The 22,506-nt window shown below is 33.1% G+C and overlaps 1 protein-coding gene across 3 annotated transcripts in view; it reads left to right on the top strand.

Annotated features, from left to right (window-relative positions):
- The window catches only part of LOC129800741 (LIM/homeobox protein Awh), an 89,917-nt gene that overhangs the window by 48,732 nt on the left and 18,679 nt on the right, over positions 1–22,506 (top strand). For all 3 annotated transcript variants that reach the window (XM_055845355.1, XM_055845353.1, XM_055845354.1), the window contains exons 2-3: positions 9,674–9,750; positions 14,599–14,780. In XM_055845355.1, coding sequence (XP_055701330.1) covers positions 9,674–9,750; positions 14,599–14,780 — 259 coding nt within the window. The remainder of the gene's footprint in view (positions 1–9,673; positions 9,751–14,598; positions 14,781–22,506) is intronic.

The following is a 22,506-nucleotide window of genomic DNA, read 5'->3' as shown; positions in this document are numbered from 1 at the left end:
CATTGCAAAGAGCTCAATAAAATTGTCAATTATTCACATCAAATATTTTAAATTTCTCATATGACATTGTCATATGACAAATTCGGAATTCAGAATCCTTGATGTAATGTACTTAACGAAAAATCGATGAATTATACATATTGCTCTGTCAATGAGTTCGAGCAATAAAAATTGAAAGCATCGCATCAAAATTCTCATCTCATTTCCTTGTTGTCTCACCGAGTGAAGATCTTTAGCATATTTTGGCTCCTTTCTTACGCATTTTGTATGTCAGCATATATCAATTTTCTCATGCAAAGAAGACGACCAAGAATACAAAAGTCTCCTCCATTCATCTGCGGACATTGCATGACATATTGTCAACTTGTGGGTCGTTTTTTCAATGAAAGAAACGGAAGCACGGATCTTCAAAATAAATACCACGTGAGATGTTTCTCAAAAAGTATTTCAAAATTATTACATCTTACACACCAAAATTAAATGCATTTACACACGCAGACGTCAAAGAAAGTTAACACTATATAACTTTTACAAATCCATGTTGGACAAACCATCCGCAAAAAGAGCCCGCATTGAAATATAACTTTTCGCAATGTAAAATGTGAAGAATTGGTGATTGACTTTTGGGGGATTGTGTTAAATCTTTTTAAAGTTTCCCGCCTCTCTGTGACACCTCAGAAATCGCGCGTCACGCGAATAGATAAATTTTAGCATATTGCACCCCAAGTGGAGGCGCCCAGTGAGTTACCTGGCCATTCACTTTGCCTGATGTCGTAAGGCGTGACGGTACTTTCGCTCAGCAAAGTGAATGTCTCAGAAAAGCCCCCTTAATCGTCTTCGGATGAAAGTGTATCCGACAAGTAATCATTTTCTGCGAAATACAGAAGCAGGAAATAAAATTGTAAAGTGACCGAAGTATATGCGCTTTTTTGAAAAGTTTAGAACAATAAAACCAATTTAAGAATCAATTAGGGATTATCAGTTTAAAACGAAGGTATATTTACCAGAGGCAGCCAAAATCCCGAAAGTCAAAATCCCAAATGTTCAAAATCCTGAAAAGGATGAAATTATATGGAGGATAATGTGTAGAATATTTTCCAATACACAGAAAACATCTCTCCGCCTTTCGGTATTTTGACCAGAACCTAGCATGCACCTCTGTGTGCTATAGGGGAGACCGGGGAGATTTGGGACACTTTTTCATGTTTTGATTTTGAGACAGTATTCCAAGAAATCACTATAGTGTATTACAATTTTATGCGGTCTATAGGATACTTATGGGTATTGGTTATGAATTACCTGTTTAGAAATAAACCGTGTTAAGTAGGATGTCCTGTGAATACTTCCCAGAGAAACTCTCAATCAGATACCTGAATGTAAAGACACGAAATAAATCCGGCGAAAAGGATCCAGTTTCCGATATCACTTCTTTTATTTTATTGAAAATAACATATACTTTCTGTGACAAACTTTCAAAAGCTAAATAATTATTCGATTACAAGAATAACTTTAGAATCTTAAATTTCACTTCAATTATTTAATTTTCACGAGGTTTTGACAATAGAATGATGGATGTCTTCCTTTTGACAATCTGTCTTGTACTAAAAATCTGGTTCTAAACAAAAACTACTTCGGAGAATTTCCGTCAGAGCGTATGGTGTTCTTCACCAGGTATTGACTTTATAAAAAGTACTCGATAGAACTTGGAAAACAACTGAGTTTTCCTGGAGAAGATAAAACATTTAACTTGACGCTTTGTCCCAAACCTCCCCGATGTAGGGCAGTATTCTCGCATAATTTGCATTATTGGAGCGCGTTAATTAATTTTCAGTACTAGATAAAAAATATTGCTAATAGAAATTAAAATGCTTAATCTTTTTTTTTATACTTAGAAATTAATATCAATTTAATTTGTATAGTAGAGTCATTTATTGTCAATCAGTTGTTTAAAGTATTTTCTTATTATTTTCCATCTACCTTTCTTTGCTTTTTTATTCTAAGTATTGCAATCATGATCATCAAATTCCTCACACGAGTAGATTTTCTTGCAACTTTTTTTCCTTATTTCACTGAAAAGGCTCTCGTCTTGCCCTTTCTGGAGAATTTGTGAGAATTGTAGAGGATATTGCTCGAGAAATTTTCGAGAAAATAGTTTTTAACGGGATTGGGCAAAGGTCGAATATCCTCTGAAGAGTAAATTATTGATTCCCAGGACATTGATGGCTTAATTGTCCCTGTAAACAACTGCTCAACTGGTAAAGTTTGCACAAGAGGTAGATTTCCAGTACAAACCGCCGGGCATTAATCTCCATTTTGACAGTAAAAAATTGCACGCCACCTACCATCTTGTCAAAAATCTACGTCCCATTCATCCCCTTTCAGGTGTCCCAAACATCCCCGCGTGTAGTTTTGGTATTTAAAACCTTTAAGTAAAAAACAAGCAAAATATATTCCCAGATTACACTCCTAGCTAATGAGATGAGAATGTTTTGATTATATATCGCTGATATAAAATACAAAGTTCAAAACTGAGAAAACAAAAAATACAATTTTTATCAATTTTTAGGAAAGTGTTCATAGAATTAAAACAATAAAACTGAGGATATCCATTCTTTTAGTCAAGATACATCTTAATATTATTTACGATTGAATAGTGGTTAAATCCCATTTATTTAAAAAATTAATGAAAAAACCGTCTTGTCCCACACTACCCCTGTCCCAAATCTCTCCGGTCTCTCCTATACCGGTGGATTTTTAGAATCTTTCCATAGTGATTCATTCCTGACCGTGGTGTTACATATAAGATTAATAAGGTAAGTGTGCCAAATTTCGGCACAGTTGCATGCAAGCGTCAAAGTCTCAAGTTTGAAATGTAATATTTTAAATACAAATTGATTTTTTTTATTCTTTCTTTTGTAAGAGTGTTGCTTGGAACCTTGTAAAGAGTTTAACGTCTTTATTTACTCTAAAATCATTCTTAATACATTTTAAAATGAATAAATATATAGACATAGCTTTGGTGCCCTATTTCGGGCACCTTCATTCTCATAGATTCTTGCCCTTCTGGAATTCTTCCAATATCTTTTTCACGTCATCTCGTTTGTCAAAGCTACATTTTTTGTTATTCTTTTGCATTGTATAATCTCTAGAGTACGTAATATCTAAAAGTTCATAGAAATTCGAGGAACAAAAAAGTTGGCCGAAATTGCAAGCTGGCCGGAATTTGACACACTTATCCTATTAATATTAATAAAAGTACGCAAAATTTCAAATGGAAAATCACGTGTGTTAGAAAGGGTGGAGTAATACGATGAGTAAGATATTACTGTTCGTAAAAATTGTTTTCTGAATCGTATTAATTGTCTAATATCTAATATCTTTAAACATCACACCAAATTAAATTCAGTTCAGTCCAATTTTGAGACCGAAAGAATCGGAAAGTTATGCAAATCTTTTGAGAAAGAAAGGGAAGCGAATTTTGATTTCATAAAATTATACCGAGCTAATAAATGTGTGGAGTATGGAAGGCATCATGATCTCTGCAGTCGTAGTTTTTTGAGATATTTTAGCCATATTGGGACGATTTAAAAAAAAAAATACAAACGTTGTTCGTCCGTTTGTTTATCTTTTATCAGAGTTAGAGACCAAACGGTAAGAGATAGCGACTTTATATTTTCAGATAATCAAGATAACTCTTTCTATTAGTCGACAAATCATGAATTCGAGCATTTTGCAAAGACAGAATGCTTCGGTAACGCATCTTTAATCGATTTTCTCTATTTTATCATTTTTTAAAATATTTTATCACTTACACATTTTATAGAAATAGCCTATTTAAAGGTTTAAATTTATTCTATAAATAAAGGAACTGAGGATTGAGTTATGATTATGTGCATAAAAGTGCACATAATCGTCAGATAATGCCCGTAAATTGAAGCACTTGGCGTGTTGGAGGCACAAAGTCTCAGACAGTGAACATCTTCATCTGATACCCAATTTGACTGTGATTTCCCTCACTCCTGGGTGCGTCTCGTGTGAATCTCTGAGGTGATTTCCATGACAACGTCTCCCGGTATGTGGTAGCTCGCGCCTGAGGTGCGAGAAGGAGTTGCAAGGTACATGATCATTATCAGGGGTATATTCTTGGGTGGAGGAAGAATCTGATGAATGCGCAGTGTTGTGTTTTGATTTGGCTGGGTGAATCGATTTGTTTCCCAAATGTGTCGACTAGCCGAAGAATTATCGGGGGATGTGTGGAGAACGATTGAGAAAAGGTGGGAATAAAAAGTGATCATGACTTCGATTGATCGCACCCATTTGTCCGGATTTTCGTTGGCGGTAATAGCCAAAAATATGATAAATGTTCTTTTGATCTCCGCGGACTTGAGATTCTTCTTGGTTCGTGGAGGGCGCGCATTCTTTCGTGTGGTGATAAAGGCTAAAAACACGATGAACGAATTTTTATGATAATTTTCGTATAGATATTGAGAATTGAAGGCAATTATTAACGCTAGGAGGTGGTAAAATGCTATTCTTAAGAGCTCGGAATGTGCTCAAACAATTGTCTATGAACACATACGTTTTTCATACGCCATTGCTATTTGTTGAGCCATCAACAATTGAAGTTGGAGGAGTCAATAAGAGCCAATGAAATAAAAAAAAACCTGGGAAAACACCTAGTATCTTCACATGAAGTGAAAAAAAACGTCGCTTTTTTGAAAGAGAAATCGCACGCAAAAAAAGTGCCAGCAAAATTTGGCGCCAACTATTGATGTTTTTCGGTACAAAAAGATCAGCATTGATCTGTGGGAAAAATGATCTTTGAAGGAAATTTGCACACCTTTTCTCATGCTAATCCAGAGCAAATCAATAAATTTTTCCACCTAAATCCGTGACCATCGACTTTGATATCTCAATATGTCTATGCGTGTATGGGAATTAGATGTGACATGAGAAGAAAAAAAGGCACAGAAATATAAAATAAACAATTTGTAAACATTTTATTGTGATAATCGCTAAATGATGTGATATCTACAAATGTTAAACCAATTACATCATAAATTTTCAACAACATCCCAAGAGATTTTTCTCTTCTTCGTTCTTTTTTCTCTCTCTTTCTTCGGGAAATGATTGCTGCCCAGTGGAGATCAATAATATATTGGACAAGACAAAAAAAGAACCAAAAAAAAAACGTGGTCCAGAGATTATAAAACTATTTTCATCTAACTGGTTGGCTTGTAATACCCACTATAATGCTTAAAGATTAAAAACGATGAATAAGAATAATATAAAAAAGTCGTGCTAAAGGATCATAAATTAGGCAATAGATATGGGAAATGAATATTAAGAAAATATGGTATTTATGCATATTTTTCACACAAATTTCTCTCTAAGATTTTTCGATTCGTTTTTGTTTGAAATTTGCGCCTCTGCTATCCTCAATTTCTTTTTCCATTTAAATGTTCTACAACTGTGATGTTTAAATATATTACTCTTTTATATTTTTATGAGTTTATTATAAAAACAAATTTATGTATAAGTCACGAAATGTGAACTAATAGATATATAGGGGAGAGTGGGGATATTGGGACTGCAAGATTATTACTTTGCTCGCAAGAAAATCCTACTAACTGTGTTATCACACTTGCACATTAAAATTTTAATATGATACACATTATTTGTCGCTGGTGAGAGTCCAAATGTGTAATTTGTGTGTTTGAATCATTTTATATTCAAAATTTGATCTATTTGTTGATTAAAAAGTAGACTTGGCCCTCAAAATTTGATATAAATTGATTTATAGCATTAATGCGAAAAATTAATGCGATTTTCTCTTTAATTTTTAATGTGAAAAATATTTATGCTTTAGGTAAATTTAAACTTATTTTTGCAGGCCAAGTTCACTTCTTTATCAATAAATAAAAAAAAACCAAATATTAAGTGACTCAAAGACACAAATAACATATTTGGACACTCATAAGCGACAATTAATGTGCATCACATTAAAATTTTAATGTGCAAGTGTGATAACGCCGTAAAATTTTGGATTATTTTTCTATCTCAGATTTTTTTTTATTAATTTCTTCAAATAATAAGAAATAAAATGTGCAGATATTGATAAATGAATTACAAAACTTCGAAGTTGTGTATACAAAAATGCCAAAAATTGGTTTAGAGTTAAGCAAAATATGTTGTAGGGTAAAGTGATATAATTTGGAATTAGTGTTATAAGTTGGACAATTCGCCGGTACAAGTTGGACATGGCTTTTTTCTTGATAAATACTGTACAAAGTTTGTTTTTAAGCACAAGGAACCAAATTATAAAACTAAAGCATTAAAAATATACAAATAAAAATGAAGTGCTAAATTTATCAAGACAAAAAGCCCTGTCCAAATTGTACCATTGTCCAAACTGTACCAGTGTCCAACTTGTACCACTTTACCCTATATATTTCTTAGCTTGCACGATCCTTACATCCATTACCCTATTTTTTCTCAACTCCACAGTAAATTTCGCTGAATTTAGCCGGAATTTCGAATATAATCTTGAGAATCAAAAATTGAGAACAGCTGCCAGCGCCACTCACGGGGGAAAACAGTGCCCCCGTGCGGAAGTTATTGTAGTTATTTTGGCTGGAGCAGATTGAAATATATTGTTAAAATCAAATTATTGGATAATTAAAAATCTAAGGAATAAAGACAAGAACAAGGGGGAGATATTAGGCTGAAAATGTATGTGTGCACCACTTCCAGACACTTCCACAATTTTTATGGAAGAGCCCTTTACACTTCCAGCATTTCGGAAGACTCCCGAAAAAGCTGCAATACTTCCAGTACTTCCAGCATTTCTTGCACTTCTCATACTTAGGAATCAGTAATTTATTCAACATCATGAAAAATCTAAATTCTCAAGAAATTTATTTTTACGTATATTTTTTTAATATTTTGCTTATATTTTGAATTTCTAGCGGTAGATTGTCTTGCATACTAATGGTATTTTAATATCATCTGTGTTTTACGACCAACAGAATTTCTTTCTATGAATTTTCTAAGAGACTAGTGAAACTAATTTTGGAAAAGAGAGTCTCTAAAAAATGTATTGTAGTTTCTAATTTATTGAAACTGTGTTGGAAAGTCTCTAAGATACTAAAAGTATGAGTGCAACAACTGATTCAGTACTTCAGAAATACAGTATCGGTCAAAATTTTTTTACAAAGATATATTTGAGAAATCAGGTGGGAGCAATGATAAAAGGATACTTTTTAAAATTTTTCTTTTTGAAAATGAGTTGCCTGTAATCCATAAATATTATTATTATTATTATTTTGTTATCATAACCGAACTTGTAAATTGTCAACCAACTTCTTCGAATTAAACAGAGAAAACTTTATTCTCGGACACTCCCACTTCCAAGAACTTCCAAGCACTTCATTTTCAGCTATACACCACTTCCGGCCCTAATATCTCCCCCTTGGACGAGAATTAAAAGAGACGCTCAGAGCAAGAGTGGTCTCCTTTGCATGCATTTCCTTGTTAAAATGATCCACTTTTGCTCTGAGCGTCTCATAAAATAGAAGTACTTATCGACGGTTCCGTTCCATACTATTCTATCTCAGAATGACAACTTTTCAGGAGAGTTATTTGAGATTGGCAATTTCATATGCTGCCCGTGTAATTTTTTTTCGAAAAAATTGAATATCTCGTTACCCGAACGCCGGATGACCACCAAATTAGCACCAGTTGTAATATAATTCTAAGTCGTATGGAATCAAGTCGTGTCGTTATGAATCATCTTGGTATCTAATCACTTGAGAGGAATCCGAAAAAGTTAAAATAACACTCCAGAAATGTTAATTTTACCCTGAATTATTGATTAGAAATCAATATTATGCTTTTTATGTGTATTATGGGTTAAAGTTACTCTTTTTCGTGTTAATTTTACACTTAAAAAGGTGTAAAATTAACATTAAAAAATGTTGATATATTTTTACACCTAAAAAGTGTTAAAGTTACGAGTTACGACTTAAGCTGAGAGACGGCTTAACGTAATTATAATTAAAATAATGATTAGACCACATTCCCAGTGGTTTCATTTTTTAACTTCCTTTGAGTGAATTGTCCGCGACAAATAATGTTTACATACTGTGATACGAGGACGATTGGCTCTAATGAGATAATGGTTTATTCGTGTCATGGAATGACGGATAAGGATTATTGGGTTTGGCCGTCGACTGGATTAATCATTGTGGAATATACCGTACGGCCTACAATTTGATTTAAAATGACGTCTGAACAATTTTGCGTTCTTGCCTGACCAAAATGTAACGCTTGACTCACCATTTCGATATTTTTAACTCACCAAAAAATTTTTTACTATCTAAGCTGCTAATTTACTGAGCAAAAGCGATAGCTTCCAATACTGGACACTTCTTTAATTTCACAAAATTCCAAAAAATATGTGTGCTTTTTATTATTTTCCAGAGAATATGCTATCTTTAAGTAAATAAAAAACATTAGGGTAAGTGTGTCAAATTCCGGCCACCTTTTTTATTCTTCGAATTTCCATGATTTTTTAGTTTTTACATACTCTAGAGAATATACAATGCAAAAGAATAACAAAAAATATAGCTTCGACAAACGAGGTGACGTGAAAAAGGCATTGGAAGAATTCCCGAAGGACAAGGAACTATGAGAATAAAGGTGGCCGAAATAGGCCACCAAAGCTATGTCTACATTTTATTTTAAAATATATTAAGAACGATTTTAAAGTAAATAAAGACGATAAACTGTCTATAAGGTTCTAAGCAACACTCTTAAAGTAAGGAATGAAAAAAATCAATTTCTTTTAAAGATATTACATTTCAAACTTTGACGCTTGCATGCAACTATGCCGAAATTTGGCACACTTACCCTTCCTCTGTGAATAAGATGCAGTAAAAAACTCCTTAAAAGAGTTCCAAAAAGACGAGAAACCCACTGTCCGATATATCAAACAATACAATATCTATCTATACTTTTTTTTCATTTTTAAACTATAGGGAGCATTTTTAGATAAAACAAATACAATAAACTACTTTTCAAGGTTTCCAGTATCACTTCTGAGGAAGTGGTAACAAATAATTTCAATTTATATTAAAAATTTTACATTTCAAACTGAAGACTTTGCGGTTTATGTGCAACATGTCCGAAATTTCACACAGTTCCCCTGTTATAACTCTTTTCACTCATCGCCGAAACTTAAAAAAATGAGGTTATGTTGGATTTAACCTATATATCAATGAGTATTTTGGTGAAAGGTTATTTAATGTTTAACAAAGTTCTAGCATTTTCGAATATCTATTTAAATTACTATATTAGAAATAAATAGATAAATTATTTAACATTATGCAAAATGCATATTAATTTTTTATTAAGGTAAATTATATTTGCATAGCTATCTAAAAATAACAAATAACTTTTCATTAAATTCCTACACGGTGATTTAAAAATTACAAATAGCAAGATAAATTAAATAGAATGCAGCATTTGAATATTTGTGAATTAATTAATAGACCAAAAATAGAATAAAGCCGGCTTTACTCATCTAAAAAGCATTGGATATTTTTGTGTTTTTTTCCCACTCGTCAATCTTAATTTATTTTTCATTTTTCTACGTTTCTGCCTTTTTTTCCAGAATCCACTGTTGTAATGCAACAGACTTCGAGGGTTGCTCTAACATTTGGAATGTGTCCCAGCGAAAATAAAATAAAGGTAACAATGTATTTTAATTAATTTTATGTATTTTTTACCATTTGCAATCATTCCCCCTGTATCAATTGAGATTGAAAGGTATTCTTCGATCAAAATCTGATTCACATAATCCAAATATTTGACCCATTTGACCTAACTTGTAGAGAATGTAAGGTATATCAATGTTTTTAAAAGCATCTTCTCGAAATCAAAAGACTCCCTCTTTGATGTTGAATTTCATTGAAAAAAAAGAGGAAGAAGGACAAAAAATGATCCGGATGGGAAAATTGTCCACCAGGAAGACACCCTGAAAAGCCACACATTTATCACCGTGGTTTAAGGAGCAAAATCTCGCGCCCAATCTCTACCAGCAGCCATCAACTCACCCCTCTTTCGACGTGTATCAATAACCCAACAATGACGCCTATTGTGTGATTCCTGCCTAAATGGTGTGAACATATGTTTCTCCAGGGAACAGGAGGGTGAGTCCTAGGGAGGAATTCTGGAGAGGAGGGCTGGATATATCCTCGGTATGACATACATTAAAAGGAGACACAGCAACGACCACAAACCACGTCACAAATGGCGTCATGGACGAACGATATTCGAATTTGAGGGGTGTGAGACATTTATACAGATTTCCAGGGGGTGAGGAACGTTTCTGTAAAATCTACAGAAAGCTCTTGAGAGGGATGCAATTCATTTCAATTTGTTTCTAGATGTGATTTATTGCATTCTGACGAGATGGGTGTTTAAATTTGATGTTTTAGAGAGCTGTTAAAATTTATGATTTTTAGGTTAGTTTTTTTTTTAATTCGGAATTTAAATTAACATTTAAATCTACATAAAGACCGATTAGAAAACTACATAAATAATAACGATTAGTTAAATCTTGTACAATTTATAAGCTAATAACAAACTTATAAATAAAGTTATACACCTATAAGGGACTCGGAACGAGTACTTAAATCTTAAAAGTTTTATAATAGGCCTTTATTTAGTCGATTACAATGGCTTTTTTGTATAGAGCCTATTAACATGAAATTTTGTTTCGAATTTCCCAACAGAAAGGTTGACAATTCAAATTTTAAAATTGTTGGTAACACGCAACGCCACTCACGAGAGAAAACAGTGCCCTCAAGCGGTGAAAAAAGTTGTCAGTTTCCGCTAGTAACGTTCATTTTTGTAGTGAATTTCCTTTGTATAAATGAACCCATTCCAGTTTCTCGAGAATAGTAAAAAAAAATAATGGAAATTATTAAAACATTGTAGCTATTTACACTATTAGATTAAAATTGAACGGTTCTAAAATCGGATTTTGGGACTATTAAATGACCTCAATAAAACCGTTTAAATTTCCGCCTTAGATTGAGACTGAAATGTCCTAAAATTCGATTTTGGAACAATTCATTCACTATCACCTAATTGAAGATGTAGTTCGGCCCCGGTAATGTAAACGTCTAAAAATTTCACAATTTTTATAAAAGTAACTAAGGGAAGAGCACCCCGGATCGGAATGTTAAGAGACATGTTCGATATTTAGTTGAAAATATAAGCCTTAAAATACTATTTGGTATTTTTGTGCATGCTAATTGGTATATTAGTGATCCATTTAACTATATCTGTGCATTTGAATTTTTAATTTTTACAATAAATTAATAAAAATTAGGTGTAATTGCAAACTTGCAATCTGTACCTCGGATCGTCACCAATTCAATCAGGTGTCTCACGGAAATTTGATTTTATAAATTAAATCAGAGCTAATGCAGTGCATTCTTGTAATTATTAATTGGTAATAAGTAGATAATACTTTTTAAAAATTCATTTGATTTGGAGCAACAATACGGTAATAACCTGACGATCCGAGGAACACTGCCGATCGCTGGTACTCTTCCCTTATTAAATTTCAGGATAAAAGAAAAGATTTTAAACTACACTTATTATAAAAACAGAAAACTGAGAGAATTTTTAATAAGTAACTTAGTAACTCGAACGAATTTACACTTGCAAAATCGAAGCAACGTAAACACTAAACCCGTTTACAGTTCACATTGCACAGGAGATAGATGAGCCTGTTTGTGCGTGAATCGTGAGTTCCAGATCGGGTGATCGGCTCCGGTCAGTCATTCTGACTGGTTTATCGCGGCGATCAGTCATTCTGATCGACTGATCACATCGATCAGTCTCAATAATCGAGCTAATCGTGCCGCTGAGGACACAAAATCGCTTTGATCGCAGCAATCAGTCTCCATAATCGCACTAATTTTTGTGATTGCGCCGATCAATTACTATGATCACGCTGATCGGTAGCCACAGTGAACCGCGAATAGCATACCTCCTGACATTATGGAGTTGCATTTTCATTTTTTTAAATCTACTATAAAAAATAAATTTGCTCTATGAAATTATCATAAAGTTAGAGAATTTACCTACATATCACCCCTTCCCAGAAGTGAATTCACTAAAATAGCCTTCATTTACTCTTTAACTTTTATCTCACTTAATAAAACCGAGCATTTAAAGATATCCAGGAAATATATCTCAGAATTTTCTTCATTTTTAGGTACGCTTCAAACCTGGGTTAGACTGTAATTCGTTCACATACGATAATATCCTTGAATCATTTCTAAAACTCCTAATAGTGATTTCTCAAAGTATTAAATTTAAAAGCTTACCAAAAGCGTATTTTTCAACCGATTAAGAAAATTATAAATTTATTAGAAACGACTTTGAATTCTGGATATGTCTGAACTAGTTTTAAACAATTATAAACCGCTTATACCTAAGAAGTAGCTCTTTCATTTTTTCTTATTAGTAGTGCATTATAGAACCAAAATTCTTATAGTCGGCTTATAGCGTTTTTGTTTCCGTCACTTAGACTTACTAAAAGTGAAGTGGCTCACTTTTAGGGAGTTTGAGAGCTCATACAGGCATTTCAACATAAAATTCTCATTATAAGCCTTTTAAAGGTGCATTAAAAGGTTTTTTCACATTCTTGTTTCTTGCGTAATGCAGTGAGTTTTTTTATGAATTAAATTATGTCCCAGTTTGGTGATATTTAAAAAAAAATCTTTGACTTATAGTAACTTAAAAATATCATAAAAAAGTTACTACTTTTTTTATAGTATATGCCTTGTATGTGTATCTGAATGAAAGAACTGGCTTTGAAATAATGAAGATACAAAGAAGACTTTCATCGAACATAGGATCCGACCGGGTTATCCAAGCCGTGGATATATTGGTTCTTCATTAGTATATTAATTTTCTGTCTGCAAGTAAGTTTAAATCGGTTACGGATCGATAAATATAAAACCAGGAAATTTTAAGTAATTCGAAACCACAGTATGATGATTTACCCTATATTGGGCATTTTAGGGCATATAGTAGTCACAAAATCAAGTATTTTGCAAAGCTTGAATATTAGGGGAAAGTAATCCCCTTTGAATGTTCATGCCTTCGAATATTGTGAATTTATTTTACTTTTCCTAAGAGATTTCCACATGATTGTCACATAATTATCATTAATTGATAATAAGCTAACTAATATTTAATAGAAATGTTTAAGTCTCTTAGGAAAACTTAACACATTATTCGAAGGTATGAACGTTCGAAGGGAGAGTAGGGTAAATTAAGCTAATTCAAAACCTGCTCCAAATGGAAATTTTTCGCTACTCCAAATGGAAACGTCATTATTTTCACGATAAATACAGTACTAAATTGTTATATTTATATATTTTCTATACTACATATTCATTATTTATATAATTTTGCTCCAAATAAAGCGAAAATCCATTCATATTCATAAATTTTAATTTGTTAATTTCTCAGAAAAATTAACAGTGTACCTTTTCACCATTGAATTTTTCATCGATCGACCATGTTTTTCAGTGAAAAACACAATGAAATGACTGTTGTTTATTCGTTTTATTTAATATTTATGTCGTATTTCTGGCTAATTTTAGTTAAATTAAGTGCTAATCTTTATTGCTAACTTTATTTCGTGAACAAAAAGGTTTTTTCTGAAGTGTCTGCAAATGCTTCAATATGTAACCCCGGAAATATGATTTTTTTGGAGAGATTTTTTTATTGTTTTAGATGAGATCAAGAATAAGAACAAATCCTGCACTCAGGAGCAACTAAACAAGGTTTTGGAAGCCTTTCGACGAGGTTTCATACTTACACTGTTTGTCTCCAATTAGAAACTTTCCCTTGTCTCCATTTGGATTAATATGTTTCGAATAGAAGCATTTTACGCTCGCATATTTTTCTTGTAATTAAGAAGTTTTCAAATTATATCTAAAGAATTTTCACTAAACAGTAACATTTTAGAAGAGTCAAGGAGCAAATTTATGTAATTTTCTTCAGAAAAAATATGAACTTAATGTGTTGAATCTTCTGTCAAAGTTAAATCGTCTGGAAATGGTTTTGAATTAGTACATTTACCCTACTTTTCCTTATCCTTTTGTTTTACTTATTCTATTTACTCCCCGGGCGTGAAATTTGACTATCGTGAGAATAGGTGAGAATGCCATTGAGTTCATGACTCTTCAATTGACTCGAGAGTCGGGAGTACATTGTATATGGTAGCATAGAAAAAGCAGAAGAATCAGCAATGTTGTCATCTTCCTTGTTGGACACCATCACCAACTGAATATGGTGAATCTCCATCGATTTTAGCGATTTCAGCACTCTGTTTTCTACCTCACTCCTTGACACTTTCGCGCTCCACACTTGGTTGTTCTTCTTCTTTTTTTTTTCGTTCCTGGGCATCCAATGGAGGATGCACACGTGAGAGGGAGAATGGTTGCAAATGATCAATTGGAAAAGACAGAGAAGTCTAACATTGATATCAATTTAATTTGCTTACAGACAGAGCTGCGATCGTGCGCAGCATGCGGTGAGCCTATCTCGGACCGATATCTCCTGGAAGTCGGTGGCTGTACATGGCATGGATCTTGTCTGAGGTGCTGTGTCTGTTTATCACCTCTGGATCGGCAACCGTCGTGTTTCTTGCGAGAGCGACAAGTTTATTGTAAAGCTGATTACACAAAGTGAGTTGAATTGTCGTCAATCACGCCAATATTGCACTAATTTCCATGCTCAAATTGTCCCCCCAACTCACACAAAATGAATCACAGCTCAAGTCCTACAAATTGTCATACAATAAATTGCACTTCTCTCATGCGCCTTGGTCAGGAAAAAAAAAGCCTGATCAAATGCAAATTCGAGGGGCTGTGTGACAATTTTCTTCCAACACGTGCTTCTTGCCGTTGATTTTGAATCACCCAACACTGGAATTTATGTCATATGAGATTTGTAGTGATTTTTTTTCCAGGGGCCTATCAACATTTATCATTTTCACTCCTGCCTTCCACACATTGTATGGAAGTGAGCATAAATTTGAGACACAATGTTATTCCTTGTTCACAAGAATTAGTGATTTAACATAACACAAATTCACCTTCTAATTGGGCCAATAAGAGTGACTAAGAATGACCGAGAATAATTCAATTGGGCAGGAAAATAACTGCATACAATTGTTCGGAATTGTAGGAATGTTTTACAATAAATAATGCAAGAAATACAATGTTATTTGATAGGGAATTTATGGAGATTACTAAATGTTTTGCTATGAAATTCGTATCAGTTTGAAACAAGCTTTCGTTAACATTTTGAACTTCAAAACGGTAATTTAACGAGAAGAAAGGTAAACTATGAAGTTTCCTTAAGTTATTATTATCACAGTTTCAGCGTTCGTTAAGTTGCATTATCATCAAATATAATTCACAAAAATATACCTAAAAAATAACAATTAAGTAAAAGATCCAAAACGAGATTATAATAAACGTTAAGAGAAATTTGTGTCCCGGCTAAACTGTATGGTTTTAACCCGTACTTTTTTTGTTCATCGTTTATTAGATTTACAACTCCTTCCTTTGGTTTTCAAATAATAAATTTAATTATGGTATTTTTAATATTCATTGAGGTGGATTTGAAATTCAGTAATAAATTTGTATCAATTCATCTTCTTGGACTCAAATCTCGATATTTCACGCTACGTTATGCTTCAAATCAATTTTTATTTATGGCCTCTACAGATATTTGAAGCGATTTTCGTCAAAAATAAAATTTTTGACAGAATTTTTACGTTTCCTCCTAGAGCAGGGTAGGCTGGCAAACTTAGTTAGTTTGTTTTCGTTAAGTTTTTTTTAGAATTAGTAAATCAGCCAAGAAATATTTTCTTCTGCACTTTGTCTAGTACAAAAGTCTCAGTAAAGCATCATAGAATCAATATTCTTGTGATCTGCTTATAGCGCTCTTATGGCCTCTACACATTGGGAGCAATTTTTGTCAAAAATTGCTTTTTTGAAGGAAATTCCCTGCAGCGTTGTAGGGAGAAACGTCAAATTTCTGTCAAAAACGCAATTTTTGACGAAAATTGCTCCCAATGTGTAGACGCCTTTAGTTTCGTCACTGAGACTACTAAAAGTAAAGTATGTACTTTAGGGACTTAAAAGTATCTACAGGAATTTAAACTCAAAATTCTCATTATAAGCCTTTTTAAGGTGCATTAAAAGACTTGTAAGAAGGCTAAGGCAGCAATTTTGCTTCTTAGGTAGGTTTATTGTACATCATTCATTAAGTTGCATTGACTGTTGATAGGTTTTGAACTATGTTATCACAAAAATTGGTATTTTAAACTCCGTTAACTTATTTGAACTCTTCGTTTAGCTCCTTATCTTTCAAATTTTCCATTTGGAATATTGTTTTAGAACCATTCTACAAGTGACGTATATTTTTCGTTAAGTTGCCTTGATATAGTGTAGCAATAAATTTACGAGTCCTCAATTTATCAAGTCTTCATTGTTCCACTATTTCAATTCAACTGCTTCAATTCGTGCGAAATACGCAATTAGTTTTTCGTCAAATTTATTTCCTATTGAGCTCTTCGTCATGTTGTAATACCTGTTCACAATTCAACTATCCTGTCATAAAAGTTGGTCCAATCTCTCTTTGTCTTGTCCTTCACATCTTTCATTTAGAATATTGTTTTAACAGCAATCTATATTTGGCGTATATTTTTCGTTAAGTTTCATTAAAGTTGCATTTGTAATGACGTTATGAATATGCCAGTTCTCACTACTTATTAACTATTCAATTTTCCGCTGTAAATGCGAAATTCTCAGTTCATTTTTATTTCAGTTGATTTCCTGTCCATTTAAGTTTAATTAGTCTGACATAAAAGTCGATATTTGTAAACATTCTCAAATCTTTCGTTAAGTCGCATTACTAATACATTTGCAAGGTTTCTCAGGTGTTTTAAATTCTTTCTTTTCCGCCGAACATATTACCTTAAAATTATTCTGCTTCGATTTTATTTCATTTTTCGTCAAGTGTCGTCAAATTTTAGCCTCTCGTCGTTAAACTGATTCCATCTGAATTTTTTTCTTTATGTTGTATTAAGTACCAATACCAATAAGCCCATCTATAGAAATGAACTGTTTTGTCGTTAACGTTGATCTATAAAGTTTCGTAAATTTCTTGAAACTCTTCGTTGAGCTGCATTGCAAATAAGTTGCAAACATTTAAAACTTGAAATTCCTCGTATATCTCATTGAGAATATTGTTTTAGAATAATTCTTCATTGAGCATCTTCTTTTCGTCAAGTTGCATTGGAATTGCATTAGACAATTTTCAATGCATTACTGTGTTATCACACTTGCACATTCAAATTTTAATATGAATCACATTAATTGTCGCTGGTGAGTGTCCAAACGTGTAATTTGTATATTTGAATCATTTTATATTCACAATTTGATCTATTTGTTGATAAAAATGTAGACTTGACCCGCAAAATTTGATATAAATTGATTTATAGCATTAATGCGAAAAATTAATGCGATTTTCTTTTTAATTTTTTAATGTGAAAAATATTTATGCTTTAGGTAAATTTAAACTTATTTTTGCAGGCCAAGTTCACTTCTTTATCAATAAATAGAAAAAAAACCCAAATATTAAGTGACTCAAAGACACAAATAACATATTTGGACGCTAATAAGCGACAATTAATGTAAATCACATTAAAATTTTAATGTGCAAGTGTGATAACGCCGTTAGTATAATCATCAGCTTGCTAAACCCCTTGACTTTTTGCTAAAAATGTGATCTTCTCCAGTAACCAACCAATAAATTATGTTCAATTGGCAAAAAGGCGATTGGTACAAAACACAGAAGGTTATTTGCACGTCTTCTACTAAAATTCCCATTCACATACAAATGCCTGTTTTGCCGTCCCATTCACAGTGATCACCTCCGGTTTATTTTCCAATGTGGAGCCCCAATTGACCACACAGTTGCATCTTGGAGGAACGTGGGAGGGTTAGGTGGAGAGATACTGGGAAAAAAAGTAATGAATATTCATTGAACAATTGTGGGTAATTTCCATCCTGATGATGATACTTTGTGCATAATTCTGTTAACAACTTCCAAAGCATAAATTGCACGCTTGCAGAAATTCAGATGCAGTTCTTCTGTCCCGCGTAACACAGAGATTTCTGCACAAGGCAGAAAAGTGTCTCTTGGCCCCCAATGAGGATCTTGGGATTGGGACATGGGATCATGGAGGGAGACTTTTGATGTACTAACGCGGGAGCAGGCAGGAGGAAATAATGATAAAAGAAAATTCGCTGAATGCTCGATCTTATGAGTTTTACAACAACCGGTTTGTTACCGATTTGAATCGGTACAAATTCAGTATTGGTTGTGAAAGAGATAATCTAGTCATGTGGAGAATTTCAAGGCCTTTCAAATAAAGTCAATCTGGACTAAATCGATTTTGAAATAAACGTTCTATAGTCATTTTACTTTAACTTTTAAAAATCAAGATGGCGATTTTTCTCACCCTTTGACCTCAAGTTTAATCGACAGATTAACAAACAGCAGGACATGATTCTCCTCAATTCTTCCAATTAGCATAATTATGGTAAAATTTGACCACCCAGAAAGTGAGAACCGGAAATATTGAGGTATGAAAAAATCAAAGAATTGCACATATTGCTCTGTCAATGAGTTCGAGCAATAAAAAAGAAGCATCCAAAAGCGGGCTTGTTTACCAAGTTAAGAAGGAAACAACTGAACAGCATCGAACAGACGAGAAATGGCGTAAATTGAATTTTAATTATGCAAATTTTATTTTATACACTTCCCCCCATGTGAATTTTGTCCCTTTTTGCTTGTGCCCAATGCACAGGGAGTCTCTGTCCAAAGATGCTCCAGGGTGCTTCGCAGTGTGAGATTTCTCGGTGGACTCCTTCTTGTCCCTTTTTTTTCTGCGACCGATCTTTTCTCCCAATGTGGTTCCAAATACATCTTATGGTGTGTTTTCGCCTTGTCGCAGCCGCACAAGATTTAATCCCCGGCGGGAGATGAATTTCCGCAAACACGGAGATGGACACATATCCACAAAACCAGAAGCTCCGAACATGGCAATCAATTTATTCTTTGCGAACCCTTGTTTCAGCGGGAAAAGGTGTGGGCTAATGTGATCTTGTGCCCGGAGATTCTGGCGTGTGCTTCCTTTTGCCTTACTCATGCTGATTTTTCTGCTCCAGAAGAAGAGGATGAATGCGTTTCAATTATTCCCCTGGAGCACGCACTTCAACCAGAGTTCTCACGTACTTTAAACTGGATTTTTTTAAAGGAAATTGGGTTATTTTCTTTACTGAGAAAAACGCTGAGTTAGGGCCGATATCTCAAATAGAATAGGGGAGACCGGGGCAGAATTAGCCACGTATAGTATTAGATAGTGGTATCTTATAGTTTGCCTTCGAAGGAATATTGAGGAAACCACTCTTTATTCTAAAAATATACTTTCCTTACTAGGGTAAATTAAGCTAATTCAAAACCTATTCCAAATCCAAACTTTTCGCTACTCCAAATGGAAACATCATTTTTTCCCCATGATAAATGCATTATTAAATTTTTATTTATATATTTTTAAACTTCAGTTTCATTATTTAGTTAATTTATCTCCAAATAAAGCGAAAATCATTTCATATTCACAAATTTTAATTTATAAATTTCTCAGAAAAATTAAAAGTGTACTTTTTCACCATCGAATTTGTCATCTATCAACCATGTTTTCTAATGAAAAACACAATTAGGCTGATCGTTCTTTATTCGTTTTCTCTTACATTTGTGTAATATTTTTGCCAGAATTATGTGAAGTTAAGTGTTAATCTATATTGTTAACGGTACGTGAAGTTTTCAAATGAAATAATAACCTATTTCGTGAACATAAAGGGTTTTTCTGAAGTGTCTGCAAATGCTTCAATAGGAAACACCAGAAATATGATTTTTTTTGAGAGATTTTTTTATTGTCTCAGATGGTAAAGGAGAAAACACCAAGAATAAGAACAAATCTTACATTCAAGCGCAACTCAAAAGGGTTCGGAAGCGTTTCGTTGCGGTTTCACTTACACTCTTTGTCTCCAATTAGAAATTTCCCTTGTCTCCATTTGGATTAATTTGTTTCCAATAGAAGCATTTTACGCTCGTGTATTTTTCTTGAATTTTATAAGTTCTCAAATTATATTAAAAGAATTTTCACTAAACAGTAACCTTCTAGAAGAGCCAAGGAGCAAATTTATGTAATTCTCTCCAGAAAAAATATGAACTTAATGCGTTGAATCTTCTGTCAAAGTTAAAGCGTCTGGAAATGGTTTTGAATTAGGACATTTACCCTATTCATTGAAATACTTGTTTACATTCTGAGTAAACTGCAATTAAATGTCGAATTTCAAGAATGTTTCGTTAAGTTTTGATGATGTTTATTTCGTCGTTAAGTTGTGAGCAAAACAGGATTACGGTTATGTTTTGTATTCGTGTGTTTTACATTTTACAAAAATTTAACGAAATCAAATAAAAATGCTCTCGATCACTCTCATAGATAGTTTCTAAAACATATTTACGAAATAAAAGTTATAAATTCTGTTTTTTTTCAATGAATTTTGGAATGAGAATGGAATTATTAAAATGTCTAACACAAAAACATTTCGTTCAATTTTGTTTTATTTTACGTTTTCGTTGAATTACTTAAGGATTTCGTTAGGATTCCGTTAGGATTTCCTTGTTTTTCTACAAAATCGTATTGTGAGTTGCCGCCTGTGAAAGAAAGCGCTATTCGATTGAAATAATGTGACAATAATAAATGGTATATTGAAAAGCTCTTAAGAAATTTTAAAGAAACTTAACGAAAAACATGACTTTGTGACAGAATAAAAATCAAGTCTTTGTAGCAATAATTCAAATTCATAAACTTGCCTGCAATTGCACCAGACACAATCAATGAGACTTGCTGTTTCTGATAAATGATCATGATGATCAATTTGTGCAGACAGTGAATTAAGAATTCGCATGAACAGTTTGAAAAATAACAACATCATGAGAGAAAACTAGGGACAATCGAAGAATAACAAATTGGCAAAATGATCTACTTTTGCGTGTTATTTCTTCTTAAATCATAATAATGGAATGAAAAATTCATAAATATTCACAACGATATCTCTCCATTTGAGAGAGAAAAAGATTTTTTGTATGAGAAAAAGTTTCCAAAGTGCAAATTGTCTCTTGGAAGTTTTCTTTAGGTCTTTGAAGGGATTTGGTATAAATTGGGAGATGTTTTAGGTGAGGGATCGAAGAAGAATTCGATCATCTGGTTGTTTGTATTTTATATGCAAATAAATTAATTCAGCATTTCTTCTTTTATCTCGTCCAGTGCCTCTGCTCTGATGTTTCTCATTTGGAATTTTATTATAATTCACGGGTAGAATATGCAAGTCGCGTACAAACTTTGGCCAAAGCGACACACAAGACTTATCGCGCCATGTATCTCATTACAGTTGAGGATGTCGCGACAAATGTGCATCCCAGGAGTGCCAATCGCGATCGGTGCAAGCATCTGCAGAAGCCCACAAAATCACTAATATTAATAGGGTGATAATTTTCATGATTTATCTCGCAGAAGATGCACGCGTGAACAGCCAAAAAATTCACTAAAAGACCTGAGATCTTTTGCTGAAATTTTTATTACTGCACCCAGTATCCTGATCACTCAAAGAGATAGTTAAATCTTCATGCATGAACTCCCTTCACTGCCAAATAATTTTTGCCCAATCAATATCACCAGAGAAAGATTAATCAGATTAAATGTGAGCGATACTCAAATAATTTCACTTGGCCACAATTTTGTCACGTAAATTCAGAAATCTCCGAATAAAATATATAATTTACACAAGCCAATTGTTTATCTTTCTGCAAAAAAAAAACAACTTTCCAGTGAATGGCTACAAAAGTTTCATGAAAATGTGACGGGAAATGGAATTGTATTTCTTCAGAAGCAAAAATTATGCAAAGTTATTTATTGGAGTCTGTCATTTGAAGAGGGTTGTAGTGCCTCATTTAAGTCTTACGAGTTGAAATTAATTTATTTAATTTAGTAGTTATAACAAAATATTCTCTAGATTGATAAAAAATGAAAGACGAATATTAAATTTGCGGTATTTCATATAAGAAAAAGAAAATGCAGAGATACTTTAAATTGCTTTGCAACTGATGTCGTCGTTATGGTCATATGGAATATAGTTGTCGTCTGAGAGGGTGCGTTGCATAATCTGTGCAATTGCGTGTCATTTGATAGAGTCTTGTAATAAAAGATGAAAAGCTCATACCCACTAATTTATTAATTTAACATTTTTAGATAAAATTAATTCATGACAA

This window comes from Phlebotomus papatasi, chromosome 2 (assembly GCF_024763615.1).
Source record: "Phlebotomus papatasi isolate M1 chromosome 2, Ppap_2.1, whole genome shotgun sequence".
Classification (NCBI taxonomy): domain Eukaryota; kingdom Metazoa; phylum Arthropoda; class Insecta; order Diptera; family Psychodidae; genus Phlebotomus; species Phlebotomus papatasi.
Note: the sequence above shows the minus strand (reverse complement) of the source record. Positions and strands in the feature narration are given on the sequence as shown.